The sequence below is a fragment of the Heloderma suspectum genome, chromosome 4 (genome assembly GCF_057233095.1).
Source record: "Heloderma suspectum isolate Gila_16-S chromosome 4, 16-S_ref, whole genome shotgun sequence".
NCBI classification, from domain to species: domain Eukaryota; kingdom Metazoa; phylum Chordata; class Lepidosauria; order Squamata; family Helodermatidae; genus Heloderma; species Heloderma suspectum.
The window spans coordinates 310,445,417-310,469,521 of record NC_139461.1 but is presented as its reverse complement, the minus strand read 5'-3'; the positions used below and the strand labels follow the sequence as shown (position 1 = coordinate 310,469,521).

General features: G+C 46.7%; 1 protein-coding gene across 1 annotated transcript in view; it reads left to right on the top strand.

Moving 5' to 3' along the window:
- RSPO4 (R-spondin 4) overlaps positions 1-8,402 on the top strand; it is a 54,791-nt gene extending 46,389 nt beyond the window's left edge. The window contains exon 5 of the mRNA XM_084851775.1: positions 8,176-8,402. Within this exon, the coding sequence (XP_084707901.1) occupies positions 8,176-8,402 (227 nt within the window). The remainder of the gene's footprint in view (positions 1-8,175) is intronic.
- The last annotated feature ends 15,703 nt before the right edge of the window (positions 8,403-24,105 follow it).

The window sequence follows — 24,105 nt, the reverse complement described above, 5'->3', positions numbered from 1 at the left end:
TAGCCTATCACGACAAAGAGAAGGGACGCAAATGGCATCTGCTACGCCATTTGCGTTGCTACTCTTTTCGTGATAGGCTACGTAAAGATTTATTTAGCCTATCACGGCTAAAGCAGGGATGCAAATGGCGTAGCGGACGCCATTTGCATCCCTGCTCTTTGCCGTGATAGGCTACGTAAAGATTTACGTAGCCTATCACGGCTAAAGCAGGGATGCAAATGGCATCCGCTACGCCGGACACCATTTGTGGCCGCAGACCAGCAGCGGACGGAAGTTTGGCTGCGGATGGGCCCGGCCGGTGGCTGTGCGGACTTGCCGTGGAGCGGAGCCGGCCGGGGAGGATTCCGAGGGGAGGGATGGATCGCCTTCCCCCCCTGAGAGGATGCCCCAACCAGATGGGTGCATGTGTTTCGTACACCCCTACTTTCATCTCATGGAATACGCTACACACACACCTGACAGTGTGGTGGCTCCAGGTTTTTGAGGGCTGTCGAGGTCCCCCTTACGACTTGTAGCCCCTGAGCAACTCCTTAAGGATCTCTTGCCTCCTTGAGTGTCAGCCTGTCAGGAGTGAATCTGAGCTTGTGGAGATGTTTAGTAGCTTGGATTTAGAATGGGAACAGGCAGAACAGGGGGAAGCTCCCTCCCTAGTGAGCTCAGATATGGCAAGGCCTTTTCCCCAAGACCTTGACTGACAGATGGCTCAGTCTGAATGCCCCCCCCTTTCCTCCTCCATGAGAACCAAAGTTTTGGGGGAGGAGGAGAGTGAGGGGTATGACTTGAGGGATGCTAGTGTCCATTGCAGAGTGAAGTGGGAAAAGTTAGAGGCGGAGCTCAGATGCTCCACCAGGTTGGCTATGAGTGAAAGCCTACATGGGAGGGAGCCACCGTAAAGAAGCGGCATCCCTCCTAAGCTAGTCTGGCTGAGTAGTTCTTGTTCAGACTGCTGGCAACTTCTCTAACTTCAGCTCCTCTGTTGATATTTGTAACTGTGTGGAGTAGCTGTTTTCATTGCAGTCTGAGAGTTTCCTAGAGTTTGCATTTGTAAAGAAGCTAGTTGTTAACTAATAAAGTAGCGAGACTGAAGCCTGGTATCCTGGAGTGTGTTGATTGTGAAAAGGGAGGACAAAGGAACATAACATTAAGAGCCCCACCTTCCTTCTTTTACCTTCCCCTTTCCAGTAACGTGGGGTTTAGGCTGTAGGCATGGCGTGACTGACACTCTAGACACAGGATTTAACCTCAACAGTTTACTGGTAAATTAAAGCAAGCAAATCACAAGTAAAAAGTTTTTACACAATAGAGCTAAGTGATACAAAAGACCTTTAAAAAAAGTTGCATAATGCAAGTTCCTTTACCCTAGCTGTACTTAGAATCCTCTAGGCTGCTTCTTCCTGCTCCCTCTTCAGGCTCTGGTCTCCTGACTCTGCTCTTACTGGCTCTCTCACTCACTTTATATACCCTTTATGTAAAGGGTATATAATATTATATATTTATATTTCATTTATATGAAATGAAAGTACTGTTTCAAACCTGAAGAAATATGTAACTGAGGAAATGAAACTGAAACTTAACAGGGGAAATGTCACTACTCTCAGAGTTACCCCTCCCAACAGAAAACTCCAGGCCTCTAGGCCTGACCTTTTTCCTTGCCTCTGTAGGCCTCAAAACTTCACAAGGGCCCTTGAGCAAGACACCCTCTCTAAGTCTACCTTCTTGCCACCAGTGTCACCAGCTCCTGCTCCTCCTCTTCCTCTTCCTCATCATTATGACCACTTGCTTGCTTGGCAGGCAGGCAGAGAGCCAGGGAGCAAGCAGGCAGGGGCATCTCCTGCTCCTTCTCACCACCACCTCCGTTGTCTGGGCCATAGTGAGAGGCAGCTGAACAAGCAGGTTGCAATGATGAAGGAGAGGAGCAGGTCCAGGGAGCTCTTGCCAGTGGACTCCTGCTGAGGTGTGGGCCCTGAGCAGGTCCCTGATCACGCCTACCCTTGATGCCAGACCTGATGTCTGGTTTGTGTGTTTCCCTGGGACAATTCTCTGTGTGAAGACCATTCTGAGTGGAAAAACGTGTGCATGTGTGGGGTGGTCATAAATGGGGGGGGTCATAATAGGTTAAGCAACCTCTCTGCACCCCACCATTCCTCCACTCCAACCAGTGATGCAATGGAGCCAGGGCTCACTGGGGCACAGCATTTTTTTAGGGGGGCAGAAGATGAATTTTCCCAACAACAATATATCGTTTCCTGTTGTAATGCAAGGTATCTTGGGATGGCTTCATCGTGAATGGCCAAGTCAGACCCATTAGCTTTTCAAAGGACCTGCTCTTGTTGGAGATAGTGTTACTAGAATTGGTTGGTTGGTGCAGAGCACCACAGCTGCCTGCGTTTTTGGCCTCTCCACAGTGGCGTAGCTATGGGGCCTGTCATGAGGAGCGCCTGCACTTCAGAATTTACCACTACACCACTTGACTCCAGTTGGCAGTATGCTGAGGCTGATTTGGAAATCTATGGTGTGCAGAGGAGGCTGGAAGCTCCAACGTCAGTGGGGCAATAAATCCGCTCCGGGTTTCAATCAGAACCAGTCAGAACTCTAAAAGAGCCAAGCCAAGATAACTCCTTTAGAGTTCTGACTGGTTCTGACTGAAGCCCAGAGCAGATTTATCGCCCCACTGACGTTGGAGCCTCCAGCCGCCTCTGATGGTGTGTGTGAAGTATACTTTGGCCCTGGAGGCCCTAGCTTCATGTGGAATGTTCCCGCCTGGTTCAATCTCTCACATGCCAGGTTAAAAGATCTCGGGTGTCAGGCCTGCGAAAGAGGGCTGGAGGCCTTGCAGAGGCGCTGTCAGTCAGCAGAAACACCTGGTCTGTTCTAGATTACGGCCAAGCCAGAATTTTGAGAATGGCCACTTTCATATCACCTCTTACTTTCCCAAGATGGATGGCTTTGTTCTGAATTGTCCCACTTTTTAGCGCAAGCCCTCACGAGGCAGCATGGTGTGGGGGAACTTCCCAAACAGACCCCATGCAAATCATGTGAAAACTGGAAGTTAATTTGCTCTTTTACATCCCTGAGCAAAATGCGCACGTGCACACCCACCCACCTGGACACCCCCCCCCCCCACACACACACACAAACACACAGGTTTTGCCAGTGGCTGTGCAGAAATTCCAAAGAGCTGGTTGTTGTTTTGTCCTTGTTGTTCTAAGTCTCGAAGGAGCTGAACTCTTCTACAAAGACCAAGCTGAAGGAAGCTCCTTGACCCCCCAAATGTCAAGTGGCTGATGAAAAGGCAGAGAAAAACAGAAGCGTTTTGTTTTGTTAATGACAATCTTAAAAATGAAACGGTGTGGGTAGTTTTGTCTCAGTTCTGGATGAACCATTTGGTTTTGGTTTCGCTTAGGGCTGACGTTCTCAACCTGGTAGCCTCCAGAGGCATTGGGCTGCAATTCCCATCACCTTCATTGGGGATGATGGGAGTTATAGTCCAACCTGAAGACCACCAGCTTGGGGAAGGCTGGTTTAGAATATTAAATAGATCCCTGTACTAACTTGATTCTGTTTTTGTCTTTCAGAAAAGAATGAAAACAAAAGAAAAGAGAAAAGGGAAAAGAAACAAAAGAAGAAGAAAAAGTTGGAATCCCAAATGGTCACTTAATCGGCTTCAGAGCAAGTGGAGTGTCGGGGGGGGGGGGAACACATGAGGCAGTCCAGCAGAGGGCACTGTAGTGGACAAAAATACCTCTCTCTGCCTCAGCAAAGTTTGTTCCACAGCTACTATATTTTCCCCCATCTCCTCCTTTCCATCCAGATCCTGTTGCACAATACTTCTCAGCCTTTTTTTCCAGCATGCTCTGACAAAGAAAGAGAGAAGAGGGAGCATTTACAGCCTGTTACATACATCCCCATTTACAGTTTCAAATCTGAAGCATCACCCCCACCCCACCCCACACACAACAACTCCCCCCAACCCCAATTTGTTGGAACGCTCATGAGATTGCACAAATAGGACAGCACCGAAGGAAACATCATGGCTAAATATGATGGCCCTTCTGTTACTGAAATGGAGAGACTCTACAACAGGATTCACAGAAGAGTGGAGAGAAGAAAGCCTCCCATGGCATGTGGGCAGAAGGAAGCTTTCATAAAGCCCTTGATCCAGAGACAGCAGGACATCCTAACTCGGTTAGGGACAGGAAAAATTAATGTATCATAGGCCTTAGACTGCCTTTCCCCCTGCTCTGTACATCTCCCTGCACAGCAACACAGAAATGGTCGCTCACAAGTTTATGCTATCACAGATTCTTCCGCAGATGGAGGGACAACTCCCTGCCTTTCCCAGATGGGCCAGCTCCCCTGTTTCTCCACATCCTTTACCTAGAAGCGGAATAGGTTGTCTAACAGAAGTGACCTCTTCCAGAGGGAAGAACCTGGCTGGGATCTAGCAGGCACCCTGTTTCTCACTGGAGAAGAGGATGGACAGAACTTTGAGCAGTTGCTAGGCTACCATCCCATGCTTTTTCATCCCCTTCCACTGGAGCCAATAAAGACAGTAGCCTTTCTACACAGAAGAGATGCCAAAGGAAATTGCTAGAAGCATCTCTTGAGGCCATTATGGATTCTTGATCTGTGGTGAGGACAACTGAGTTCCTGTGCTGGTTCTGCTTAGCTTCATCCTAATCTCCCAGGTGGTCATCAGGTGGGATAATGCTACACCCACCTCTGAGCAGTAAGATGTTCCAGAGGTGCAGCACTGCTTGGGGTTGGTAACTTCCTTTCAGTAACTTTGAAAGGAAGTTACTGGGCACTTATTGGTGTTTTATAATATTTGGTTATTTACGTTGAGCATAGACGGAAGTGCAGCTTTAAGACTCCAATTTTGTTGTTGTTGTTCAGTCGTTCAGTCGTGTCCGACTCTTCGTGACCCCATGAACCATAGCACGCCAGACCTTCCTGTCCTCCGCTCTCTCCCGGAGTGTGCTCAAGTTCATATTCTTTGTATCGGTGATGCTATCTAGCCATCTCATCCTCTGCCGTCCCCTTCTCCTTTTGCCTTCAGTCTTTCCCAGCATCAGAGTCCAAAATGCACTGCTCTCACAGCAGAAATCCAGGGAGATGGCCAGCACCTGAAGACGTTATCATTCCAGAACCCCAAACTCAGATCTCTGACCCTGTCTGAATTACAACTGCAATCTGCCAGTCTATCCATTTATTTCCTATATACACACAGAACTAGCTTGCCCCCTCCCCTGGAGAGGGGGAGGGAATAATGTGGGGTGGCAAGGTGTCCTATTTCAACCCAGATAATCCTCTATTTTAACTTCTGCTGGGTTTCTATTTCTAAGCGGGTCTTAGCCCCTGCGCTGCCCTCTTCCATTAAAAGTGTGCTCCTGTGCACATTTACAGGATCTTCTGTCACCAAAACACTCTAAAATTTAACGATGCAGTTGCTGGGTCATGGGTTGGAGACCTTTTGTATTTGGAACTGGATAGTTTGTGTGTGCTTAACCAGTTTTCCATTCATTCATTCATTCATTCATTCATTCCATTTCTATAAATGAATGAATAAAAAGAAAATTGATTAAGAACACACACACAAAATTGTAGGCCACCTTAGGAGGGCTTTACCCTGAAAGGCAGAAATTTGTGAATGTTTGTGTGTGAAATTAATTGGCTTGCCTTGCCTTCTATAAAATTTTAATTCTAGTAATTATTTATAAATATGCATCTATGCATATAAATGAGCATAGTCAGATTTGATGCAAATCCTAGCCCTCTTTTTTGTTGGTGCATATCCTCTTATTCAGGGATGTGTAAGTGCCCACCCTAGAATAATGATGAGTCATCTCCACCCATCACCTATTCCTCTTAGCCAATTTTGTCCCCATAGCAATGTATCACCTGTATTTGCCTAACAAAAGATATGCTGGTCCAGGGCCATTATGGTAATCTTGTCTATCCGAACCCCAATCTTAGAATCATGAGTTGGAAGGTACCCTTGAGATCATCCAGTCCAACCCTCCCCCAGCTTACAACAATAATTTAATCAGGAATTTAAAGAAAAGCAAGTGGTACATATGTTTCAAGTGTGTGACATCCCCAAGGTTGTTTCCACACATGCATTTCATCTACCACTTGCTAAATGCTGTTGCAGATATTCCTAGTCAACCTCAGAGTAACGTTTTACAGCATTTTTTTAAAAAGCTAATTAATTAAATATCACCACCTAATTCAGCTTGACAGTTCCACAGCCATAATCCTTCATCCTCCAAAATCTCAGATTTGAAAATGAACCAATGTATTAGGATTGCATAGACCTGGAATGATGGGATTATATAGTGGGCACAATCCACCAGGAAATGCTCCTGTGCAAATGATTTTCAGAGGCTTGCATAGGACAATGTCCTAGTAGACAATGCCCATTATGTCTATAGTTACTTCTGAGTAAACATGCACTGTAAATCTAGATGGGTCCACTTCTTCAGCAAGGTGTGGATTTCATATAGGTTTCTGTGATTCTGGATGAAAGAAAAAGACATTTTATTGTTTCTATAAATAATAAATAAATATATATTAAAATATAGAGAATTTATTTCTAGAATGTCAATGTATTTAAAAATGCCCTTCATGATATATATATATATATATATATATATATCTTAATTTTTTAAAAATTATATTTTTGTCTTTTGAGTTGGTTTCTTTTTTTTTTTATGAATGATGCATTGTAAATAGCTGTCTGGATTTCAATCTTCATCAAGACTTAGGCTGAAAAACAAATAAACCAAAAAGCATGCAAGACTGACACAAGCTTTGCCCCTTACTTTTTATCTTGGCAAAAAAGTTATCTAAGCAAAATTCATTCCTTCTCCACATACATTTTTATTGGCAACCACATGGAGGTGCTACAGAGTAGAGGATGACTGATGTTGCTTTTCCGTATTCCTGCTTGTACTTAATAATATTTTTAAACTGTTGCTTTCTGGTGAGTGCAAGAGAAACACTAAAGCATCAGCGATTACAGTTTTATATATTGTCTGTATTGCATCAAAAAGCAGGGCAGCTGTCTGGTTTACTCACTATTCAATAAAGACTTTAAAAAAACAGTTTGGGCTGTGTGCGTTATAGATCCTTGTTTTTTAGAGAAGTACTACAGTTAAGGCAGCCTTCTCCAATGTGGCGCCCTCCAGATGTTTTAGACTACATCTCACATCATCCCCACCTAGCTAGGCAGGGATGATGGGAGTTGCAGTCCAACACCACATTGGAGAAAGCTTTCTTACGTCATGAGCTATTCAAAGTTAGGAACTTTTAAGTCCCAATGACTTCACACCCTTGTTACCTGAGGGCAAGCCCTCGGGTACTTTACTTACTTACTTTGTACATTTACTGTGCTTCAGATGGAGGGGGTATTTGGAGAAAGTGCATGATCTTAAGGCATGGGTCGGTACATATATAGGGGAGGAATAGGCAGGGGCAGTTTGACTGAACAAAGTGGGATTGAGGGAGTAAGTTCCACTTTTTTCAATGGAACTGTCTCTGCATAAGTCCTCTGCATGGTTACTTAGGGAGTAACATGCAGGATTGGGTTGTTAGCAGAGCTTAATTTTGGGTGGATCATACCATTACGCCTCAGTCTTTTCAGCCTCAGGACCACCTTATCATAGAATAATAGTGCTGGAAGGGACTGCAAAGATCAACTAGTCCAACCCCCTGGTGATTCAGGGAACTCACTACTCCAGCATTCGTGATCGGTGGGAAAGCAGCCTCTGCTTCAAAGCCTCCAGTGATGAATTGTCCACCACCCTCTGAGGCAGCCTGCTTCCTAACATTTAGGGCACAATCCTATGCATGTTTAGACAGAGAAAAGGCCTGCAACTCCCAGCATTCCCCAGCCAGCTTTGCTAAACATGCATGGGATTGTGCCCTAAACTTTTCTTGTGTTTTGATTGAACCCATTGATGTGGGTCTTGCCCTCTGGAGTAACAGAAAACTAATTTTCTCCATCGTTCATGTGACAGTCTTTCAAATGTTCGAAGATGGCTATCATATTGTCCCTTGATCTTTGGCTATTGGGTGGTATAGAAATGAAATAAATAAAAAATAAAAATAAATAATATTAATCTTCTCTTCTCCAGGCTAAACATACTCAACTCCTTCAACCTTTCCTCCTAGGACATGGTCTCCAAGGCCCTCACCATTTTTGTTGCCCTCCCCTGGACCTGTTCCAGGTCATCTGCACCCTTCTTAAAGTACAGTATCCTTTGGACCCTGACTTGGGGATCCACATTCACATCTTGGTCAGGGGTGTGGAGAACTTTTCAGCCCAAGTGCTGCATTGCCCTGGTGGAAACCTGTCGGAGGCCACAGGCTGGCAGTGGGTGAGGCTGAAACTGAATTGAGTCTGGCCAAAACTAAAGTGGGTGGAGCCATAGCTAGTGGTGGGTGGGGCCATCCCTCCCTTACACACACGCGTATATACCCCATGCACATGCAGCAGCCTTCCCCAACCTGGTGCCTGGCAAATGTGTTGGACTACAATTCCCATAATCCCCAGCCAGCATCGCACCAGAAGCGATCGCACCAGCATCGCACCACCTTTCGCACAAATAGTGGATGAGGAGGGTGGGGAAAGGTGCTGATCAACCGAACACAAGGTTCTTTCCCTCCACGCCCCAACTGTTTCCCAGCGAGCAGCAGGCAGGGTGAGTTTTAATGTTCCCCTCCCCTGCAACCTCCCTCCTCCTGCGCTGCTCAGGTCAGTGGGGCAATGAGTGAGTGTCTTGAGTGGGGATAGGCGGTTTCACTTTCTCCCGCATTCGAATTTTTAAAATCTCAAGTTCTTTCTCTGCCAAACATGAAGAACTTTGCGAATTTTAGTACATGCTTATAAAAAAGGAACTAAAACGATATTCCCGGCATCTGTACCAGCCAAATTTAATAGGTACCACTGTTTCCCGCATGGAGGGGACCACACTGTACCTCCTGCCATATAGCTGCTAAAGATGAGAAGCCTGTCAGAAAAAAAGAGGTGGCAACCCCAGTTCACCACACAAGGATCCAAACCAGAATTTTAAGAGCTAAGTACTCAAAGCCCTGGGCCTAGATGGACTAATCTGTCCGTTTTGGTTTCTCCAACATTCAATGTTTCTTCATCTCAAATTATTTTTGTCCCAACTATGGAGAGCTCTGCAAATTATGGTAAATACAAAATCCGCATCCATCCCTATCCTTCAGGTGGGGGCTCATGACTGGGCTGGCTTCACTTGCCTGGGAAGGGAAAGGGGTGAGGCCACCCTTCAGGAACCACCTCAAGGCACTTAGATGGCAGCTTCCAACTGAGCGAACTTCCCTTCCTCCCCCCGCCTTTCCCCTTCAGATGAGCAAAGCCACTTCAAGATGTTCTCCGGATCCTTGGAGGAGGCTGCGGCTCTCAGTTGCAGGGCCAAAAGGCAGGGCTTCAGGAAGGGGAAGGTCTGGTGGACCATAAAGGGCCCACAGGATGGAGGCTCCTCACTGCTGATATAGGCCCATGTCACTAGGAAAACAGCCCTGTAGAGGCTTGCATACGCACACACGCACCTGGCTCACATGCACACCTGGCTAAATGTCCTATTGTGCGGGAAAATGTAGAGACACAAAATGATGTATTTGAACTCAACTGGTTTGCTAGGCAGGCCTAGTTTTTGCGAGGGAGTGGGAGAGACTTCAGAATCCTGTTCTGCCTGACTGGGGAGGTGGCAGGTTGGACAGTCAGCTTGTTTGCGGGCCACATGGTCTTCATGGACCAGGACTGGGGAAGTATCATGTTTGATTTGTGATTCTGGATTCTGGGGGCCCTTCCTCCTCCTCCTCCTCCTCCGAGAATGAAGCCAGCTTTGATAAATCAAACCAACCAATGCCACCCATGCTTGGACTCCACCCCCATCTCACGTGCTCACGACATCCCTACCCTGGCTTGCTGTTGGGTTGTTCAGAGTGGCTTGTTTTTGGAGTGGCTTGTTGTGACGTGTGAACCCAGCAGAGTGGCTTATGTGTGGCTTGTTGGAAAGGGCTACAGAGCTACCTGGCAAGAGCAGCAAAAACTGTGGTTGCTCCTTGCAATCTCACTACTGCCACCCCCTGCCTTCATCCTTCCTTCTCCCTCACCATCCACCCCTCCTCCTATACATCAATAAGAAATGACACTTGTCAGTTTACTCCTCAGCTTCATCACCTTCCTAGACAGTGACACTTTAAAAAAAAATCTTTGGGGAGATTTGCACGTATTTACCATTATTTTTTTTTACCTTCAGGGAGATTTGAGGTAATTTAACATTAGTTTTGATTTCATCTTTCAGGGAGATTTGTGCAAATTTGCAGTAAATACTGCACTTTAATACATTTGTGCAAATCTCCCCAAAAGTTTTTTTTAGAAAATAAAGTTATATTTGCACAATATATTATTTGACTTGTACCCCACCTTTCTGTCAAAAATGGCACTCAGAGTCCTCAAGGGCACTCAAGGGCACTTCCTGAAGGTGGGTGGAGGGAGTCAAATTTGGGCACATCTGCCTAAAGGTGAAAATAAAATTATACCATAAAACAAACACCAACTCTGCTGATGAGACCATATGCGCTCCTTGATGGAATACTGGGGTTGGCTGCTGAGGTTGTGCCACAAAAGCCCCTGCGATATGTGCTGGGAGTGGGCATGAGGACAAAAGGGAAAAGACTACAGCAAGTCACAGAGTGCTTGATCATCTGTTGGGAATAACATGGGTTAGTGATCGAACAACCCACCCACCGTGGTTTATTTTCAGCATGGCTTATCGTGATGTATGAACCAGCCCTCTGTCTCCATCCCCAAACTGCTTCATTTGTGTTTCCCCCAGTGGAGATTGGTGGCTTTGATTTTGCTGGGGCTTCAGTCAGAACCAGCCAGAACTCTAAAGGGGCTATCCAAGGTGCTCAACCCCAACCCCAAAATAGGTTTAGCACCTTGGATAGCCTCTTTAGAGGTCTGGCTGGTTCTGACTGAAACCTGGAGTGGATTCACAGCCCCACCAAAATCAGAGCCACCAAGTCTCCAGTGGTGTCCCGTCCCCCCCCATCATACACACACACACACACACACACACACTTACTTTAGTTGGAGGTCTTGGGGTGCATCACAGAAATAAAATTCAAAGTGATCTTGATAGGCTGGAGTGCTGGGGAGAAAACAACAGAATGAAATTTAACAGGGACAAATGCCAAGTTCTACACCTGGGAAAAAGACACCAAATGCACAGTTACAAGATGGGGGATATGAGCCCACTACCTCCCTAGGTTCCAGTGTCGTATTGCTCTAACAGTCATTAAGTTTTTCCTGATGTTCAGCCAGAATCTGGCTTCTGGTAACTTGAGCCCATGATTCCGTGTCCTGCGCTCTGGGATGATTGAGAAGAGATGCTGGCCTTCCTCTCTGTGACAACCTTTCAGGTACTTAAATGCCATAGATTCTCATAGAATGCCATAGGTCATGGGCTCTACTTCTGTGCCACTATTGCACTCTTCGTTCTAGGTGGTGGTCCTCACATTTCTATTCTAGCGAAAAACGAAGTCAACTGCACAAATCCCGAGCCCTATCCTATGTGAAGCATGGTGAAGCCCACGGATTTCTGCCAGTTTTCATCTATCCAGCCTTGCACAAGATTGTAGCATAAGTATGACAATTTGCATCGGAGAGCAGGGGAGGCCGGGCCAGTTCTCTTTCCAAATGTGGACCAAAGGGCAGGGCCTTGGAGCAGCAATGAGTCCAAACATGTAAACAGAACTGGCCAGGATGTTTACTTGCCCAGCTGGCATGGCCCCAGCGCGCCTGGCAGAATGGGGAGAATTCCTCAGAGCTTCTGTTGCAACATCTCTGACAAGGACTCAGCCTCTTGTGCTGCTTGGACAAAGCCTTTGCATTCCTCTTAAGAAAGGGGAAAGTTACAGAACAAACACTTCATTATCGATGAACATAAATAAAACCAACTCCAAAACAGCATTGCAGAATCTTGGGTCTGATTATTTATTTTCATTTATACAATTTCTGAGGCCACCCTTTAACCAAAGTTCTCGGGGTGGCTTACAAGGCTTAAAGCAAAAGAAATTACAATAAACCAACACACTACAACCAAAATACCATGATAAAATCTCAAATCACTTTAAAACAGAGAACAGAGGAAAATAAACTTTGCGGCAACAAGGCAATTGACTAAGGACCGAGAAATAGATCCAGAGAGCTAAAACAGTGTTGAATGATTTAAAAAACCAAACCCTGCTGGTTGAAGATGTGCCGCGGTCACCAGTAATGATGTTGTACAGTGTCACTAATTGTGCTTACTTACAACTTACCCCACCCCCCCACCCAACATGTCCTCACTTTTTCTTCGTCTTTCGAGTCCAAATCCAGATGGGGAGGAGGATGGCGTCCCTGGGATCGCTCCACAGATGCCCCATGTTGCCTTGGTCCTCTGTTACCTTATGAAGCACCTGAAGGTATTGCTAGAGCAGCATTCCCTGACCTGGTGCCCTCCAGATGTGTTGGACTACAACTCCCATAAGCCTCAACCGGCATAGCCAATGGTCAGGAATGCTGGGAGTTGTAGTGCAAAAGATCCGGAGGGGGCCAGGTTGGGGAATGCTGACTTAGTTCCATAGGGACTTTCTCCCTGTTTTGGTTTATTTACTGGCTTAGCAGCTCACTCTCCCTCCTGTCTCCTCCTCCCCACTTTGCCACACAGGCCATATTAAAACCACAGGCTTAAACAGATTTAATAGTCATTCCTTCTCCCCCAGGGAATTGTAATTCTGTGATGGGAAAGAGGGATCTCTTCCTAACAGAACAGTCTTAACATTCTCAGTAAACAACAGATCCTATGAGTCTTTGTGGGAGGCCATGACTGGTATAAAATTGATATCGCTTTGGAATGGAGGTGAGTCCACAGTGCTAAGACCTGTACCTGTAAAACGCTGACCCACCCAATTGGGCTTTGATGCCATTTTAACTTAGAGTGTGCTGTGTGTGTGTGGGCAATGAACACCATCCAAACAGGCACATTTGGAAGCTTATATTCCATGAGTAGGCTACAAATCTACAAATCTACAAGTACAAATCTACTATGCACCAGAAACCTCTGTACAAAGTAGAGTTGCCAACTTTTTTTCCTGGCCCTGCTCCTGTGTGTTTAACAGCAGCTCAAAGCACATAAATCTACCAAGTCAAGCTTCTGCTTGGACAGCAATAATGTTACAGGGAAAGTTTTGCCTGCTTAATTTCGGGCTACTTTTAAAAAGGAGGAGGACTAGTATAACAGATGGCAGACCCAGCACAAAAGAAAACAAAGTTTTACTCCGGGTGAGTCTACAGAAGTGATTTATTGCACACTCGTGATTGGTCATTCACGGAGTTTTGTGGATCCTTTACATGTTGTTGTCAACCTCCGGGACGCCTTGTGCACATTTTCCCCTTTATTGTGCTTTCAGAAAGATCAGAGATAATCTAGTAATAAAAGCTAATGGCGCCATATTGGCAGTGTGTAATGCCAGGTTAGCACCAGGAACTTGCTGAGGAAGGTCTTTCCTTGATTCATACCATGTGTCTCTCAGAGTAAAATGCCTCCCTGCAAGGAAGGGAGACAGATCTGCTCCCCCACCCCACTAAGCTCAGAATCAACATCCTCTGTGGATTCAGAGCGCCCCATTAAGTTCAGTGGGGCCCACTCCCAAGTAAGTGTGCTGTGGGTTGCAGATTTACAGTGTGATCTTATGTCTACTCAGAAGTAAGTCCCATTGACTTCAGTGGGGCTTACTCCCAAGTAAGTGTGCCTAGGGCTGCAAGGAGAAAGTACAGCACAAGTTAGGTGAGGAATGCAAGACTCCCCGCCCAGCCCCATTCTTTTGTGACCTGCCCAGAATGCTTTGGCTATGGGGTGGTATAGAAAAATAATGAATGAATGAATGAATGAATGAATGAATGCACTGAGCAGGGGGTTGGACTCGATGGCCTTGTAGGCCCCTTCCAACCCTACTATTCTATGATTCTATGAATGACTGCCAGGGACGGAGGTGCTTCCTCTATGCAAACCACATGTCTGCTGGGTAAAGAACCCCATCCTAACCCCACAAAGAAAGCAAAAGCAGAAAGCCCCGGAAAGGATGTGGGTTTATTTGCTTAACGTAGAGACACCCCCAGGCTGTAGGCAAGATGCTTGAGTTCACTGGTAAGAACTGGCATGTTGACAATCCAAGGTGTGCTGATTCCTGATACCTACAGGTAAAGCCGGGCTGCAGAACGTCAGGCCCTCCTGGGATCTGAATCCAGCACTCTGGGGTTCCCCAGACAGTCTTGTCCCCTTCCCCGCCCTCCCGCCCCGCTTTCCCCGACCACTGATCATTGGGTGGTTTTTGTGCAGTTTTCTCCTCATTCTAAAAGGCTGAAATGCATCTGCTGAAGCTCAGGTGCTGGCAGTCGGAGCCTTAAGCTATATGGGCTCCTATAGCATGGTTCCAGGCCGTAGTCTGACGGCACGTGAACCAGCCACTTCGTTGAAGCTCAGCAGGTCTGGGTCTGGTCAGTGCTGGAGACCACCTGGGGACTGCACGTAGTCACCTTGACTTCCACAGTGCAAGAAACGTGGGATATATGGTATTTGGGGTATTTGGGCCCCCGTCCCTTCCCCCCCGGCACCGCCCCCCACTGGGCTGCGGCCCCCGAGAGCTTCGCCAAAATGGAATTGGGCCCCTGGGCCGGAAGAGGCACAGCACTCCGAGTGGAAGCATCCCACGCAGCAGGACTGACAACACACCCTGCTGGAGAGCCACGGCAGGCCTCAGGAGAGGATCCTGGGCCAAAGACAGCATTCTTCTCCTTCGCTATACAACATCTGCAAAGGTCAGACCCAGTTGGTCCTCACTAGCCCCACCACCAGAAACCACCGTTCGGGCTGCTGCCTTTCTCTCTTTCCCACCGAAGAGGAGCTGGCCCTGCAAAGGAGAGGACTGCTGAGGCAGCCTTCCTGCAGTAGCAACACCAACACCATTGGGTTACCTGGTAAACTGAGGCAGATAGAAGGCCATTTGTCCAGGGCACCACACATTGATCGCTGTCAGAGGTGAAATTTGAACGCAGCTCTCCTGAAGCCAAACCCCCACTCTACCCAGTAGGTGATACCAGACGTCTTTAACAGAAGCTGTACTTATTCATAGCATCATAGAATTAGAAGGTTCCTTGGAGCTCATCTAGTCCAGCCCCCTGCTCAGTACAGGCTCTGCAACAGTGTTTGCTATTTTGGCTTTTGCTATTAGCTCCTTTCCCCTATCAGGTCCTGTCTCTGAGCCCCTAGTCACAGCCTGGCTCTGACTGCTGACCCACTCTTGAGTCCTGCCTCGACACTAGGCGCCCCTCCTTACTAAGGATGTTGGCAAGATCCTCAATGGATTCAAATGGATTTGGATTTCTATGAATCGGACCTGCTGATTCCACAGCGGACCAGCATATTCTGAGTTGTGCGGACTTCCAGACCAGTTTTTCACTTGGAGGAGTGGGGGGGATTTGTGCAAATGCGCATCAGCACAAATGCACACTTGCAAACAGGAATGAAATTCTTGCACAGAAATCCAGTTCCGTCAGTGAGCAGGGGACGGGAAGAAAGATGCCTGACAATCCACAAAGCACAGATGGAACGGATGTAACAAAGGCCAGATCTACGCCTTGTGTCATATCGATCCCATCATGGTGACACTATATCCCTATTGCCCATATATACCTCATAGGACACACAGTGACATTTGTTGCGGTATACTGGATAATGTGGAATAAAAGCAGGAAATAACACTACAGAAGCAGTATACTGAATGGGCAATGTGCCCCAGCAGTTATCAGAGCACTTCAGTACTGCGATAAAGCAGTAGCGTAGCCGCTGTCCGTACATCCCTACCCCTTTCCTATGTTTCTCTACTCCTGGTCTTTCAGGATCCACCCATTCTGTCCAAGGTTCCTTCCTCTGAGATTGAAGGTCCAAGGACCAGGCAGCCCTAGATGAGACCAGAGTGTTCAAGCCAAGCAGAAAATGGCCTGGTTCTGCCCTTCCCCCTGAGAGTTTACTTTTTTTCCCTAGAGCCTCAGAGGAAGCTAAAACCCCAAAGGCTCAAGCCAGCCCTTGAGACTTGGCAACCCTCATCCTGCCACAATGTTTCCGCTGCTAAGCTGAGAGGTGAAAAGTCTTGAGAAGACGGGATTGCACTTTGGCCTGGCTCTGGCAAGTCCCCTGGGCCCTCAGAAAAGGCTAAGGGAAAATATAAACAGATACTATCGGAAGCACAAATGCTGCACTGCCTCTCTTCCCCAGGGGCCAGAAGGCACTTTGCCGTCCTAGTCTCCCCTGCAAGTTGGAACAGTTGGGACAGCAAGTCGGGCTCAAAAGTCAGCAAACGGACACATGGAAGAGATGGGACAGTTTCACAGTGCAATCTTGATTGTGTTCAAGTTAGAGCTGAAAGTGATTCACTCCCCTAAATTCCTCTCAATATATTCTTCTTTTCAAATTTGGTGGTGAATATTTCTCCAGATGCAAAAAATACACTCATATATTGGCTGAATACACGGTGCCTGTATTTGAAACCTGGAGGTATTTGATTTTTAACATTTGATGGCTGACATGCAATAGTTTTTAGTATTTGGCAGTATTGGTTGCTGAGATATGATGGGGTATCACAGTACTTTTCACCTTTTCTATCTTGAAGGAATACCCCAGAAAGTTCTCTGTTTTTCCCCACAGGGAACAGGGACTAATTGAGTGGCAACTCATCAGTAATGATTTGGCCACCTTGAACAGTTAACAGTAATAATAGGCAGCAGGCAAAGGCAAGCCAATAGCTGCAGAAACATCTCACAGCGTGCTTGCTGCCGAGCCATGGGGGAATCCTTATACATCTGGAAAAGAACAATTAGGAGAGCTGCCCAGTCCCCATATGGTAGCCTCCCCCAGTTTGGTGCCTGCCAGATGTTTTGGATTTCAACACCCATCAGCCCCAGGCAGCATGGTCAGGAATGTGGGGGAGTTGTAGTCCAAGACATCTGGAGGGCACCAAACTGGGGGAGGCTACCATATGGCATTTCCTTGGAAAGAGGCCAGTTAGCACTAAGGAAACTACCCTGTTGTACCCATTGAAGACTCTGGGACTGGATCTACATGGGGCTTTTACGCCAGTCCTACTGCACCCCGAAATTGATAGAGTCAGATGATGCATGCCCTTCTCTGTAGCCAGCAGCCTGTTTCTAGCTCTAACATCTGGTGCTTCTGAAACTGCTTTTCTGATGGGTTATCCCATTGCAGGGCTTTCATGGCGCTTTCAGGGACTGTGTGAGCTCAACTGCCCCCGCTGTGGGCTGCTGGAGCAGCGCTGATCGGGCCGGCTGAAGGGAAAGTGGTGGTGGGAGCGGGGAGAGCCGAGTCATGCCTACCTGGAAGTAACTTCAAATTGCACTTTGCCGAGTACAGGAGCAGAGGGGTTGGGAGAATCCCTTTGCCTCTTGTTATAATGTTCATTGAGGGCAGGAGTGAGGAGTGGGAGTGATGAAGAGCCTGCCTCAAGCCTGCCGTTTTAAAACCACACATCCCTGCTTGGAAGTAACTCGGCCCTTTTGCAGTTCACTGCCTGCAGGGGTGCGGGGAGAGTGGCAGAGAGCAAGCCTCAAACTGCAGGAGAGGGACGGAATGGAAGGAGTTAACCTTCCGCTTCTCCCTATCTGCACACTTACGAATATTTTTTAATCAATCTTTTGTTGTGAGTTTTAACAAAACAAAACAAAACAAAACAGACAAACAAACAAAAAACAGAACAAAACCAAAAATATTAAAAATATAGCAACAGTCAACATAACACACCTTCTAATAGGGCTGAGGCCAGTTCTCTCCTTTCTCCCTTTTAATTTCTTTGCCTGAAGGAACAATGAATTGGCGTGGATAACCATGTCTACTCAGAAGTAAATCACTTTTTTTTTCCAATGAGGCTTACTCCTGAGAAAGTCAGCAGGTTGCTTTTGGATTCCCTTTGTAAATATATATATATCCACACAGCATGGTGTTTTATACTCATTATTGATTTTGAGCTGATGGTTTGAATCTGTGCATATACGGGATCATCCCCACCTCCACCCCGCAATAACTCAAGACCTTTAATTCACCCCAACTTCCCTTGAGAGAGGGAGCACATGAGGGGAGGTGTTCACTAAATGTGCCTACCCGGACGTAAGTCATGCACATCCATGGAACGTGACGGAGCAGGCAAGGAGAAGGGAGGCAGAGAGCGAGCCTCTGCTCATTGGCTGCCCCACACCTATGCAGTTCATGACATCACTCTCCGCGCCCAACTCCAACCCCAAAGTAATGCGGCTTCAGCTGCCACTGGCCCAGTGCAAGCAGGTTTTTTAAAAAAGAGGTATACATCGCTTTACTGGCTACCGTGTGCCACCGAAGACACAAACCTGAATTGATGAAACTCCTGATTAAAATGGAAACAGATCGTGAAGCGCCTCTAGAACTTGGCTCAAAACTTGAATCACCCTCTAGCTGTGGAAGTTGGTGGCTCTGATTTCAGTGAAGCTGTGAACCCATTTTGGGTTTCAGTCAAAACCAGTCAGAACTCTAAAGGAGCTATCCAAGGTGCTCAATCCAACCCACAAAATGACTGAATTAGCATATGCACATTTTATGCAACCCGTGCCTCCTTTCTCCTTCTTTTTTGGCAATGTGGAAATGGCCACCCTAGTTCATTAGTGAGCCAACCCTGCAGGCACATCATAACAGTGTGGTGTCGTGGTGAGAGTGTTGGACTGGGACTCAGGAGACCCAAGTTCTAGTCCCCACTTGGCCATAAAGCTCGGTCGGTGACTTTGGGGCCAGTCCCTGACTCTCAGCCTAACCTACCTCACAGGGTTGTTGTGAGGATACAAACGGAGAGGAGGACCACAGGAGCCACCTTGGGTTCCTTCAAGAGGAAAAAAAGGCGAGATATAAATGTAATAATAAATGAAAAATAAACGTAAAAAATACAATAATGAATAAATAAATAACAGAAGCTTCATTTTCAGGCAGCATATGTGGCTTACAGAAGTTTGGCTTACTAGCATGTCAACCCCAGACAGTGGCTGGACGGAGGGGGGGGGGTTGTACCTCAAAAGCACCAGCTGTGCCCCTTGTGCTGTACTAAACACATATCAAAATATTTCGAGTATTTCAAACTTGAGAGCAAGTGTGGTGCAATGGTGAGAGTGTTGGACTGGGACTCGGGCAATCCGAGTCTAGTCCCCACTTGGCCATGGAAGCTCACTGGGTGACTTTGGGCCAGTCACAGACTCACAGCCCAACCCACCTCACAGGGTTGTTGTTGTGAGAATAAAATGGAGAGGAGGGGGATTATGTATGCTGCCTTGGGTTCCTTAAGGAGGAATAAAGGTGGGATCTAAATGAAATAAATAAATAAATAAATAAATAAATAAATATTCTCCCTCTCTCATAATACTGGAACTCAGAGTTACCCAAATGGATTGTCAGTAGTTTCGGGGCAGATGAAAAAGGAGCACAGACCTCTGAATCTCTCCCCACTTTAAAAAATTTATACAACCCATAATTCACACAAGGAATTCACTGCCACAAGAAGTGGTCTACTAGCTTCGGTGGTTTGGGGATAAGACAGACGTTATGGAGGAGAGGTCTATAAACCCTAACAGCTAAACACAGCCTCCATCTTCTGGGGCAGTGTATCATTAGGGAAGTCAGAGAAATCCAGAATGGATTCAAATGAGTTCAGGTTTCTATGTATCTGCCTATGGATTCCACAGTGCGCTGGCTTTTTCTGACTCATCCAGATTCTGCAGGTTTGCAGACTGGGTTTTTACTTATGGGGGGGGGGGTGTCAAGTGCGCACTTGTGCAAGTGGAACAACATTCTTGTCCATCCCTAAATAAAATCCGATTCCATCAATGGGTGGACGAGGAAACAAATGACGCCTGGCAATCCACGACAGACGGAACAGATTTAACAAAATCTGTACCTCCCTATGTATCATAAGCACATATTAGATGTGGTTGTTTCATGATTTAGTTATTAGCTGAGGCGCATTTTCTGTGCAGTATGTGTTATGTTCTTCATTCTTTTCTCTTCTTTTAATTAATAGTTGAATTACAGTTTGTAAACAGATTTCTTATCAGGGTGCCATGTATAATTTTACTCAAAGAATTATTTTGTACAAAGTATTTTGAAATATGGTGTGTTATGTATTTCTGTGGTCCTGAAGTGCTAGTACTTGGATGAGCTTTCAGAATCCTGAACATTCGATCCAAATTTGGGGGCTTGTGGTGAAAGAGCAGGGCAAAGTTGCCTCTTCTCACTTGCATTTCAGGATGGGGGTCAGGGAGTTCAAGGATAGGGGGTGCAAAACTCACAGGCACTCCCCTTGCTCCTTGCTACTGCTGGCCACCATGTTTAAATCCCCCTAATGCCCCTGGAACCATGCTAGAAAAAAACATAGCATTGTTCTGAGTGGCATTCTGGGGGGAAAAGATGGTGGACCCAACAGGTAGCCTCCATTTTTTCTCTTGAGAATTTCCCTCATTAGCATTCTGAGGGCATTCTGGAGATTTAAACCCTGTGGCCAGCACCACCAAACAGCCAGGAGGAGCGAGGATGGCTATGTGATCTCTTTCACAGAGAACAGTCAACTGTTTGAAGGGCTGCCAGAGGACCATCCTCTATTTTATGGCATTGTCTACTGAAGGGCTGTCCTGTCCAATTCCAGCTTCAAGATAAGGAACCATAAAAGATGTTGTCCATCACCACTTAGCACCTGGCCAGCAGACTGAACAGGCAGGCACACTGCTCACCTGGTCACAGTCTGCCCCACTATGGTGAGATGTAGTATATTTCTATTTAAATTATAAAAATTGTTTCTAAATGTGCATCTATATTATGCAAATTTGTCTCCTCTTTTGTCTTTCTTTTTGGTGATGCATTTCCTCTGGTTGGCCACAGTGTGAACAGAATGCTGGACTAGATGGACCCTTGGTCTGATCCAGCAGGGCTCTTCTGATGTTCCCTTTTTTGGCAGTTCATAAGTGGCCCCCCTAGGCAGACTGCTGGTGAATTTGTTCTGCACATCTTAGTGTTTTACATTTTCAAGCCTATACTTGAAACATCCAAGCTGTGCTCTTAGAAAACATGATTATGTGTGGTGTGGCACAAACAAGGTGCAACTCCTTCTCACATGGGAGAAGCATTGCCCCTCCCAAAATAGCATCTCCCTTGGGGCTCAAGTAATATCAGAATAGGCCTTAAATTGGGTCTCTCTCTCTCTCTTTTCAACTTATTCTGATTTTATTTTAAAGGAGAACATAAGAACAGCCATGCTGAACCAGACCCAAGGTCTATCTAATCCAGCATTCTCTTCCCACAGCAGCAAACAAGCTGCCGGTGGAAAGCTCACAAGCAGGACATGAGTGCAACACCACCCCTCCTGCCCATGTTCCCCAGCAACTGGTATTTTGGATACTAGGAGTAATATGTAGCCTTTGCAACAAGTAGTAATCAATCGCCTTCCCCTCTGTGAATATGTCCAATCCCCCTTTAAAGCCATCCAGGTTGGTGGCCATCCCGACATCTTGTGGACATGAATTCCATAGTTTAACTATGTGCTGTGTGAAGAAGGATGTCCGTTTCTCTACAATATCCTTCTTTAGGTGCAGTGACGAGAACTGGACACAGTATTCTGAGTGTGGTTGCATGCACCACATCATATAGCAACCATGTCTGGCCAAGACTCAGAAGTGGTTTGAGTGGGACCGTAGAGGACTCTGCATTTTCTGTTTATTTTGAGGGAGAATTCCCCTTGATGGGAGAAATGATTGCAGCTGGGCCCTGACTCAGTTCCCTGGGATATTATAAATATACCAGGGGGAAAAAGAAGACTGAAGTGCTTACTCTAATCTGAACCCTGCTCCTCTGAACCGAGCAGCAAGGTCACAGCTGGTACTGATCAGGGAGGGATCTGCTGAGTTTGTACCACAGAGGGGACTGTTGAAAAGAAACAGCATTTGCTTCTGAGACGCGCTCTCTGCTTTGTCCCCAAGGATGGGCTCTGGTTTCCAATAAGACCACATCCAGCCCTCCTGGGATTGCAGTTTGACCCTTCAAGCTTCCCCAGGTGGCCACACCCCCTCCCCCTGGCCACACCCTCTTTCTCCCAACCACCAATCCTTTGGTGGTTTCCTGGCTTTTGTGCAGTTTTCTACAAGATTGAAATTAGAGCTACGCTGTGCACAAAAAAAAAACAGCCTCTCAAACTTCTCCAGCCTATTCGTGGGCAAAGAAATTGGGGGGACAATTTCATTGAATTTCTCCCAGGGGAGGAGAACTTCTCACAGACGGGGCTCACTATTGGAAGGGGTCATGGCACAGCTTCTTTCTTTTTTCCTGAGGTCTTTTGGTTTCTTGCACTGCTTCTGTAGGTGGCAACAGCATCAACTGTGTTGAGGCTTCCACTCTTCTGAGGCAGAATTTTGAATTTCTTTTGGTGGTATTTTTGAGCTTACTTAAACATTGTGAGGCGGCCGAGGGTTCTGAGTGTGTTTTCGCTCTCTGTTACACATCTTTCCATTGCTCTGCAGCTTCCCAGGCCACCTGCACTTCTGAACTGAAAAAGCCCCATGGAAGGAATGGCCTCATGAGGTCTTCCTCATGTGGGCTTCAACTGAAGTGCGGGAGGCTGAGGAGGCTGCAGGCTGCCATGGAGATTTTTGTACGATGACAGACAGGACACTCATGCACACTCCTCAGCAACCTCATAAGTAAGGTAAGCACAAGGACCCCAAACCCAACCCGTGAGAATTTCTCTGAAATTTCTCCTCCTTTGAATTTCTTTTTGAAAGCAATTTCTTTTCTGTCAAATTGAATGAGAATGGTCGAAAAAAATGTGGGATAACTTTTTGGCACAGCAGTAGTTGAAATGCCTCTCCTAAGGGTTTGTTACTGACAGGAGGAGTTTTAAGGGTGCAGTCCTATGCATATCTACACAGAATAAAGTCCTACAGCTCCCAGCATGCTGGCTGGGGTATGCTGGGAACTGTAGGACTTGATTCTGTGTAAACATGCATAGGGTTGTGCCCTTAAACTACAATGGACTGGGGTTTTTGGCTCCGCCTCTTTTGCCTTTGGCCCCGCCCATCACTAGAATGCAGCCCCAGAGAGTGTCTCCAAAATGGAATTTGGCCCTTGGATGGAAAGCAGTCCTGCACCCATTTTAAAACTTTTTTTGATGGGGCGCACATTGCCAGGCCCCATGGAAGTGGCGGACTTATTTAGCTTGATCTCACATGGATACCGTGAAGCTCTTTAGCAGGGCAGACTGCAGAGAAGGGCTGGGCCCCCCAAAGCCCAGGGCCCTCCCAGGTGACCACCCAGAGAGGGCCACGGCAGAGGGCTCTGGCGTCAGCACCAGTGGAGGCTGGTGGTGCCAATGCCAGCAGGGTGATGAATCCGCTCCAGGTTTCAGTCAGAGCTAGTCAGAACTCTAAAGGAGCTCTCCAAGGGGCAGAAGGTGCCTGATTACAGATGCTCCTTTTTAATGTTTTCCTTTAAAAATACATTAGCCTTTTCTACAGCACAACGGTGTTATTCCCAAGTAAAGGAGTTTAAGATCAGAGCAGCAGAAGGAAACGCTTTTTTATTCCTGTAGCCAAGATGGCGCTGTGATTTAAATGAGTTTAAAAATGCAAAACTGCACATGTTCAGAGTATATCTTGTCTTTAATCAGGGTTGCCAAACAGATTTGTGCGGGGTTCCCTGTAACATATCAAGAATGTAGAAGCAGTTGTAAAGCATGCAATGGCGGTCCGGCGGGGAGAACAGAAACGTTAGGTGTGTTCTTCGCATCTGAAGTAATACACTTGGCTGTGTAAACAGGGCCCCCCGAAAGACCGTCAAATCCAGGGTCTAAAGTTCCCTAGCTGCGCCACTGAAAGTTAAGGTTGGCATTCACTAGACAAGCCCAGCAAAGTGTGCCTATCTTTTTCACACTGGCAAATTCATCACACATCGGCAA